The sequence below is a fragment of the Fukomys damarensis genome, unplaced genomic scaffold (genome assembly GCF_012274545.1).
Source record: "Fukomys damarensis isolate Sample0158 unplaced genomic scaffold, DMR_v1.0_HiC HiC_scaffold_23, whole genome shotgun sequence".
Classification (NCBI taxonomy): Eukaryota; Metazoa; Chordata; class Mammalia; order Rodentia; family Bathyergidae; genus Fukomys; species Fukomys damarensis.
The window spans coordinates 45,249,129-45,258,235 of record NW_022900935.1 but is presented as its reverse complement, the minus strand read 5'-3'; the positions used below and the strand labels follow the sequence as shown (position 1 = coordinate 45,258,235).

The 9,107-nt window shown below is 59.1% G+C and overlaps 2 protein-coding genes across 2 annotated transcripts in view; both read left to right on the top strand.

Annotated features, from left to right (window-relative positions):
- The window catches only part of Vwa1 (von Willebrand factor A domain containing 1), a 4,405-nt gene extending 445 nt beyond the window's left edge, over positions 1-3,960 (top strand). The window contains exons 2-4 of the mRNA XM_010627708.2: positions 819-1,389; positions 2,646-2,924; positions 2,998-3,960. Of these exons, the coding sequence (XP_010626010.1) occupies positions 819-1,389; positions 2,646-2,924; positions 2,998-3,383 (1,236 nt within the window). The 3' untranslated portion in view covers positions 3,384-3,960. The remainder of the gene's footprint in view (positions 1-818; positions 1,390-2,645; positions 2,925-2,997) is intronic.
- A 4,915-nt stretch (positions 3,961-8,875) lies between these two features.
- Positions 8,876-9,107, top strand: part of LOC104864632 (ATPase family AAA domain-containing protein 3) — a 16,708-nt gene continuing 16,476 nt past the window's right edge. Inside the window, exon 1 of the mRNA XM_010627709.3 lies at positions 8,876-9,102. Within this exon, the coding sequence (XP_010626011.2) occupies positions 9,009-9,102 (94 nt within the window). The 5' untranslated portion in view covers positions 8,876-9,008. The remainder of the gene's footprint in view (positions 9,103-9,107) is intronic.

The window sequence follows — 9,107 nt, the reverse complement described above, 5'->3', positions numbered from 1 at the left end:
CGAGGCCTCTCGGCCTCGCAGTCCACGCCGGACGGCCGCTGTCCTAGGAGCCACGGGGCGGGTGGGCGCGGAGGCCGCGGGAACCGGGCGAATGCGCTCAGGTGCACCGCCGAGCGGTCCTAGACGCCAAGACCGAGGTGTCTGTCTGGGAGACTGCTCTGCCTGTTTCCATGCGTCTGGAAGGGCCCTCAGGAGAGAGAGAGGTGGTGGGAGGGCTGAAATCGCCCCATCGAATTGGGGAACCCCAAGGTCGGGTCTCTGCAGCTCAGTAGTGGAGGCTCCCAGAAGGAAGGGGGTTCCTCGGCCGCGCGGAGTGTGTGCGTGCGTGCGCTTGCACATCGCAGTTTCTAGGACCAGACTGAGGTGACATCATCCATACGTGGGGTCAGGGCTCCAGCCCGCCATCTGGGCAGGGGGAGCTGTGTCCAGTGCTCCACCTCCCCCATTCCTGCACCCCTGCTCCCGCCCTCTCTGGAGGCTGAGCCTTGGGGCAGAACCCCAGTCTGAAAACACCTCTCTGAAGTCCAGCCTAAGGGAACAGGGCCCTCCTGGAGGCCTCCTCCAGCTGCTTGCTCTGTGTGCTGAATGCGTGGAGGGCCAGCAACCCTCCACGCATGGACAGAGCCAGTCAGGTTGCTTCGGCCACCCTGCACCCTGAACACTTGCAGAGATGGAACACAGGAGGGATGTGGGCCTCGTGTTTGGCTCAGAACTCTTGTCCCTGGGGTACCATCCCCAGGACCCAAGTACTTGTTTTAGAAAAGCCTGTGCCCTGGGCATGAGTGCATGTTTGGCCTCAAAGTGAGTCTGAACTGTTGTCCTTTTTCACAGGTCCCCCAGCATCAGTCCCTCGGGGAGACCTGCTGTTTCTGTTGGATAGCTCGGCCAGCGTGTCACACTATGAGTTCTCCCGGGTCCGGGAGTTTGTGGGGCAGCTGGTGGCTCCACTGCCCCTGGGCCCTGAGGCCCTGCGTGCCAGCCTGGTGCACGTGGGCAGCCTGCCACATTCTGAGTTCCCGTTCGACCGGCACAGCTCAGGTCAGGCCGTCCAGGATGCCATCCGTGCCTCAGCCCAGCGTATGGGTGACACCAACACTGGCCTGGCATTGGCATTTGCCAAGGAGCAGCTGTTTGATGAGGCCACAGGTGCCCGGGCAGGGGTGCCCAAGGTACTGGTGTGGGTGACAGACGGAGGCTCCAGCGACCCCATAGGCCCCCCCATGCAGGAGCTCAAGGACCTGGGTGTCACTGTCTTCATTGTCAGCACTGGCAGGGGCAACCTGCTGGAGCTGTCGGCTGCTGCCTCAGCACCTGCGGAGAGGCACCTGCGCTTTGTGGACGTGGATGACCTGCACATCATTGCCCAGCAGCTTCGCAGCTCCATCCTCGGTAGGAGGGCTGTAGGAGGCTGGGGTGACACTTCAGGGGGCTCGTGCCCACACCAAGAGCACAGTGGGAGGTGTGTGGCTCACAGCTTTTCTGGGGGCTGCCCATAGAACCCTCTCCTGGATCCCACCTGGGCTGTGGAGAGACAGGGCCAGACCTGAGAGGCCACCTCCAGATGCCAGATGCCAATATCAGAGCTACAAAGTGGTGTGGAAAGGAAGGAGGTGCCCAGGCTGGGACTCTGCCAGTTTTGCCCAAAGGCTGACTGGCTTGCCAGGCCTACCATGCCTAGGGAGGGGACAGCCAGAGAGGTCAGGGGCTGCCTCCCTCAGGGCTCAGGCCCTTCCCTGTGAGGACAGCCGTGGCAGGATTTCTTGTGGGGACTGTCAGGGAGGAGGCACACTGCTGTGGTGCCAAGTAGCACCCCTGGCTTTTCTCTGAACCTCAGAAGGGGCCAGGCTGGAGACAAGAGGCCTGGTGGCCGGCGGGTTAATCATACACCTTGAGCTGGAAGGGGTTGGTTTGTGGACTGGAAGGAGTTGGAGGGTCCTCCCCAAGATCTGCCTCAGGGACATCTGACCCCACCAGACAGCTGAGCCTGGAAGGGACGGGGGTAGTCAGTGGGTTAGGGGGTCCTGGGACTGTGGGCAGAGTGGAGGGATGGGCTGGCACCAAGCAGTAATGAAGAGGAAGTTTGTGACCTGGATGGCTGTGACCCAGCCCAGACACTGGCCAGCCTAATGTGGCCATGTGGCACCTGGCGTCACAGGCTCAAGGTTCCACTCTGGCCTGTCTGCACTAGTTTCTGGGGCCCTGGCACCCTGAATCCCACCTCCCACTGCTCTGGGGATTATCATTGACCCCAGGGCCTCCCCTCCATCTCTTAATTGCATGTCTGGTCCCCCTCTGCCTAACTGTCCAGAGCCTGGAGAATCCCAGACCTTGGTGCCAGCCATTCAGCCTTGGGGGGGTGGTCTGGGCTTACCAGCCAGCACCATAGGATCTGCCACCTTTGAGGGACCTTCGTCCAGGCCACCGGTCTATATGCGGAGTGGCCACTATACCTTCACCATCAGGTCTAGGTTTGGGGGTGAGGCAGGGAAGTTCCTGGTGGGGCCCAGGTTGGGGCAGCACAGCTAATGAGCCCCACCTGTTCTCCTGGGATACCTCTAATCTCCCTGCCTTTCCTGGGTCAGCCAGGGACACCCTCTGGCTCGGAGGAGGCCACTTTGTTCCCCTGACCTCTGCACCCTCCGCAGATGCCATGCAGCCGCAGCAGCTCCACGCCTCTGAGGTTACTTCCAGCAGTGTCCACCTGGCCTGGCCGGCACTGCTGCCTGCAGACTCTGGCTACTACGTGCTGGAGCTGGCACCCAGCGGCAACTTGGGGGCCATCCGACGCCAGCAGCTCCCCGGGTACTCCATGGGCTGGACCTGGGCGGGGCTCGAGCCAGACACAGACTACGAGGTGTCCCTGCTGCCCGAGTCCAACGTGCGCCTGCTGCCGCCGCAGCGCGTGCGAGTGCGCACGCTGCCAGGTGAGGCCCGGGGCGGGGCTCAGGGCTGGGCGCAGGGTTACCCATGGCTCCACTGACCGCCCTCTCCCCACAGGTGAGGCCGGGCCCGAGCGCGTCGTCATCTCGCACGTCAGGCCGTACAGCCTCCGCGTGAGCTGGGCCCCAGCGCTCGGGCCCGACGTCATGCTCGGCTACGTGGTGCAGTTCGGGCCGCTGCAGAGCGGCGTGGCGCAGCGAGTGGAGGTGCCTGCGGGCCGCAACAGCACCACGCTGCAAGGCCTGGCGCCCGGCACCGCCTACCTGGTGACCGTGACCGCCGCCTTTCGCTCCGGCCGCGAGAGGGCACTGTCGGCCAAGGCCTGCACCCCTGCCAGCGAGCGCCGCCGTGCCCCACGGCCCATGCCCCCAGCTCTGAGCCCACCAGAGCCCCCACGCGTGGCCCTTCCGGCCGCAGTTGGGGGTGCACGGACAGGAGCCTGAGGACCGGTTGAGAACCACAGGCCTGACCACCCCAGCCCGGAGGGGAGGCTGCAGCCCGGCCCCTCAGTGGAAAGGGGCCTGAAGTGGGCCATGGCACTAGAGTCCCCTATGAAAGAAAGTGGACAGGAAGGGAAGGAGAAGCTGGCATGGGGGCCCCAAAAACTCCCTGCAGAAAAGGAAGAGCGGGGGGCTTCACCAGGATCCTGGCTGCCTGGAGGACAGCATCAGTGGGGACCTGACTGGGCAGCCCCAGCAGCCCCTAGGCCAGACTGTTCCACCCCCAGCCCCAGAGGGATGGAACCACAGCCTGGCATTCAGGGCCTTGGGGACAGGAGCCTCCCACCCCTGCTGTTGCCAGGCTCCAAGGCCACTGTTCACAGGGTCACAGACAGATTGGGGGACAGGAGTCACTGCAGCAAGTTCAACATTGTCTGATCCCACCGGTTGTACTTTTGGGTTTCCCTTCACCTGGACAGCGCCTGTGCTCTGAGGGTCACCTGCTGCTGCTTGAGCCCAGTTGGCCTCTCTCCTCACTAATGATCAGACTCCCAAACACAGTAAATCAGATGCAAGCCAAGCCTGTGATCTCGCTGAGTGCTTTTACTCCTCATTACAACACTTCAGCTGAGGATGGGTGACACGAGAGGTCCAGGGTGCCACCCGTGGGTGATGGAAGGCAGGAGGTGCAATACTTGGCTTTCTCTTCAGAGCTCGGGCCCACCTTTGTGGTCCATGACTTAATCTTTGGATTGGGGTAGGTGCTGGAACTTGGAGGACAGCCAGCTGGCTCTCCAGGGCAGTTGCCATCACTTTTGTTCCATGGGTCCCTGCTTGGCACCCTGTTGGCAAAGCCTTGCCTTTCACTGTGGCTACTTTGCTATCCTGGTGAATCTGAGACACAGGGTTGTGAGGGGCTGTCTGGCTCTTAAGCATCGTGTGTACGAGTGTGTGCGTGAACACGTGTGCATATCCACACATCTGCATGTGCACAGAGGCAGCTTTCCCAAGAGCCTGCTTGCCACTTTTTCCCAAGACAGTACTGCCATGAGCCCAGGGTTTGCCTGCATGTGTGACAATGTGACAGGGCCTCGTCCTGCCTGTGTAAGCAGAGGTCCCTGGTGGTGTTGGAGCTGGGTTCCTCAGCCAGGCCCAGAAGGGCTACCTGGGCCCCTACAGCCTCCTGCTGGCCAGCAGATAGGCGCCCAGTGGGCTCAGGGACACTTGTGACTTCAGCATGGTCTAGAGCCTGAAGCCAGCAGATCCCAAGCAGGGTTTCAGGATGGGGTGTGGGCCCCACCTCCCTGGGGGGCAGAACTCCCTCCAGGCAGGCAGTGCCCTACTCTGGTCTCCCAGTGGTGAGAGGAGGGAGGGAGGAAGCTGTATGAAGGCCTCTTCCCAAAATGTGCCCATAGTCCCAAGATGGCAGAGCGGGCCGGGACTCTGCTTCATGTCCCTCCCTGCCTGGGCTCCAGCTCCATCTCATCTGGACTCCAAGGCCAACAGTTGCTCAGAGGCAGTGGGGGAGTGTGGCTTACACCCTCTGTGCCCTCGTTTGGGGGCCTCCCTTTGTGCTATCTTGAGCATTTCTTAAATCTCTGGATCTGAGCTTCCCTCAGAAATGTCTCCAGGAAGCAGATCTGCCCCCCTACCCCTGCTCCTGTTTGCTGAAAATTATCCTGGCTTTGACTCCTTGTCATGCTGTGGTCCAGGGTGTGATGAGGGACCAATGCCCTTGGCCACTCTGATTTGTGGAGCACAGCTGCAGAGATGCACAGACCAAGGGTGCGGTCAGATTGGTCCAGAAGACTGATGGCCACGTCAGCTGTCCTGCTCTTGAAGCTCTTGGGACAAAGGTGTTTGGAAAAGACCATATGACCTCCAGGAAGTAGGGTGTCTAGTTGAGAGCTGAGCAGGTCCACTGGGGCAGGGCTTTTTCCACTGTGACAGTGGGAAAAGTGGTCAATACCCAGGAGTACAGCCCTGGGTGCAGCCTCCTGTCTGGGAGAAAAGCCTGTGGGAAAATGAAAGCTCAGGTGCAACAGTTTTGTGAAGATGATTTTTTCAATATCCTTTAAGACAAGAACAAGCCCATGGAGGTGACCCCATCCCTGGAAGTAAGATGGTAAGGTAAGGATGGTGAAGGCAGGAAGACACTGATCCAGGGGTCCCAGCCTGGGCTAGAGGACCTAAGACATGGGGGCTCAAGTCCCATGAGTAGGGGAAGTAGGGGACTGTGGCCCCCAACACTATCATCTCCCATGTCAGACGTGTCAGTGAGCTCACCACAAATGATCTCTCCATGCTATACTGGAGCTGTTCAAGGAAGAGGCCCCTGCCCCACCAGAGTACAGTTAAGAGTGTGCAGGACAGCCACAGGAGAGCACCATTGCTCTGGTGCTCAGGTGTGGGGGTCACAGAACTGCCCAGGGAGGGGCCAAAGCCATCTTCTCTGTGGCCTGGGCCATCAGCCACTGGCCACTGCCTCTCGGGTTCCAAGGCCAGCCACACCCCCATGAGGGCATCTCCTGGGTAGAGGGATGGTCACAAGGGCCTCCCAGTGGGCTGGCTCACAGCATATTTGGTGGCCATGAGTCTAAGATGGCAGACAAGCTACACAGCTATGGGGAGCTCTGGAGGAGGGGCCCACAGGATTTGGGCTTAGTTCAAGGTCACTACAGTCCTGGGCCCAGCAGGAACCATGAGTCTCCTAAGCCTTACAGGAGCCAGGAACCTTCTTTGGTATGTAGGATGGGGATCAACAGCACAGGGTCCCAGCCTGGGGGGGGGGGCAAGGCCTGGCTGGGAACCTTTCTTTTGATGAGCTGGGGTTTGCTAAGGGGGCACAGAAGCTGTGGACCTGCTAGCAGGCATGGAGAGAGCTTGCTGATGGGTGACTATGGGCAAGACTGGGCCAAGTAGGTCAGGAGGGAAAGGGACAGTGAGAACACCAAGCAAGCACAGCAGGATTGGACCAGCCCCTCACTCTCCAAGGCTGGGCTGCTCCAGGAGGATGGGCCTGCAGGGTGATGTCAGGGGCAGCAGTGACCTCGTGGACCCCACAAGGGGTTCCAGGTCTACGGAGACAGGCACTGTCTAGGGAAGACAGCAGGCAGGACAGGCTGCAGCCACATGCTAGGAAGCCTGGGTCTGCGGGGGGGTCACACACCACACCGGAAGGATACACAGACCAGGCCGGGTGCATGCCCTGCTAAGTCACCTGGTCCTGCTAGCCTGGGCTCCAAGGCAGCTGTGGAACCCCTGTCTGGGCTCAGGTCATCTGTAACCTCTGCAGTCTTTCTTGCAGATCTTCAATGCTGGAGCCCCAGCATGTTTGGAAGGTCAGGAAGGAGCCCACAGCCAACAGCAGAGCCTCAGCAGCAGAGAACCTCACTTTGTTCACTGGATAAACATGCTTTAGGCAGAAAGCCTGTCATGGTTCCCTCCCCTTAGTTTAGTGTCTTGAGGAAGGATGTGTCTGTCTTCCCAATGATCAAAGACTTTAAGTATCAAACTCCAGTGGACAGATTTCATCAGAGCTGTGCAGCTCCCTGTCCAGAGGGAGGGGCTATACCTCTATTCTCTTTTTCAATTTCCAAATTCTTAAAATAGTAATCAGCACTTTTCAAATTAAACCAAGTTAAATGAAATTCTTAAAATGCAGAGCTTTATAAAGGACAAAGCCGGGCGAGGTGGTACACACCTGTAATCCCAGGACTCGGGAGGCCGAGGTAGGAGGATCACTGTGAGTTCAAGACCAGCCTGGGCTACATAGTGAGTTCCACATCAGTCTCAATTACATAGTGAGACCCAGTCTCAAAACAAAACAAAACAAAACAAAAAGATGGTTTGCCAGGCCAGGGATTTAGCTCATTGGTTCTGTTGCCTGCCTCACAAGGGTAAGGTGTGGAGTTTGATCCCCGGTACCCTCCAAAAAAAAGGGCAGTTTGCCAAATGTGTGGAGAGGGACCTGGGGACTCGTCCATCTGGGCCTTCACCCTTCTGGGTGCTGTTTGCAGGGAGCCCATAAAAATCCTTGGTGATGGCCACTATGGGGCTTCTATTGAGAGATTCACTTGTTTTTTCTCTTTGTAGGTGTGTCTGTGTGTGTCACAAAATTGATTATCTCACAATTTAAAACCTTTGCCTAGTTTTTGTTTTTTTTGAGACAGGGTCTTGTCATGTAGAGTTCAGGCTGTCCTTGAACTCACTATGTAAGCCCAGGTTGTACTCAAACTTTCAGTGGTTCTTCTGCCTCAGCCTCCCAAGTGCTGTGATTACAGGTGTGTGCCATCATGCCAGGCTTTTCCTATTTTTATTTAGGCTAAAAATTGTTTTCAATAGCTGACACGGTGATATGGGCCTGTTATTCCACTTACTTGAGGGGCTGAGGGAGGAAGACCGCCAAGGCCCAAGTGGGCAATTCAGTGAAAACTTGTTTCAAAAGTTTAAAAAGGGACAGAGGATGTTGCTCAGTAGCAGAGCGCTTGCCCAGCAGGCGCCAGGCCCGGGGTCCAATCTCCAGTATAAAAACAAAAACAAAGCAAAAAAAAAGTTTTCAGGTACTGGGAAAAGTCATTTCACAAAATTACAAGAACTCAACCAATTCCGTCAAGGAAGCCTGGGACTGAGACACAGCCTTTGCCCACTTGCGACCCTGGGTTCCCGCGTGGCACCTGCCTGCCATCCGTCCTGGTCTGCTCTGCCTCCTGCGGGTCCAGCCTGCCTGTGTCCCCGAAGCAGGCTCTGGCCTCGCGGGCTCGCAAAGAGAAGACTCCTAGGACTGGGGATTTAGCTCAGTGGCACCGCGTGCGCCTGGCAAGCGCGAGGTCCCCAGTTCGGCGAGGGCTTTAGAAGGCTGCTCCTTTTCCATATTCTGGGCTTGTAATGCAAAGGCCAGCGCAGCCAAGAGCCTCTGCGTTCGGAGACCCTGATGGGGACATGTTGCGGGGAGGCTCGTTCTCAGGCCCGCCCTCCATCCGTTCAGAAACCTGGCCTGGGACCGGCTGCTTCCCACTCCGGGCCAGCGCGGTGTGACTCCTGGGTCCAGACCGCGAGAGGTTCTGCGGCCGCAGAGTCACGGCGGGGCCGGCGAGAGGCCCGGGGCTCCCAGATCGCGGGGCCCGGCCCTTCTCTCCAGGTGGAGTACTCACGTCCAGACCGGTCCAGAGTGAACTCTGAGCCCCAAACCTGCCGCTTCCCTCCTGGTCCAGAACTCACTGCGGCGGCATCCAGACAGCACGCAACTAGAGCCCCTAAACTACTACATATCGGCGAGCTGCTCGGCACCTGTAGCAACAGGACACAGCACTCCCACTAAACGAAACTGACGCTGCCCAGGGTACAGGGATAAGTTTGTCCCTGGTTGGCCCCGGTAACCGGGCACCCCGTCGCTCCGCAGAGCCGGCTGGGCGGACGCGCCACTGACGCTGATGGCGTCACTGTCCTCGCGGCCAATCCCAGAGCTTTACACGGCGTAGCCCTCACGCGCTTGGTAGCCCGGAAGGAAGCGGGTGTGTGTTGCGTCTGCGCAGTGCTTCTGGTCGCCTGTTCGCCTAGCGTGGCTGCTTTTTCTAACAGTGAGGGCTGCCTCGCGTGGGCTTCTGCGGCGCGCGGTGCTCACGGGCTATGTCCTGGCTCTTTGGCATCAACAAGGGCCCGAAGGGAGAAGGCACGGGGCCTCCATCGGCCTTGCCGCCCGTGCCACCTGGGGCTGAGGGGGGCGAC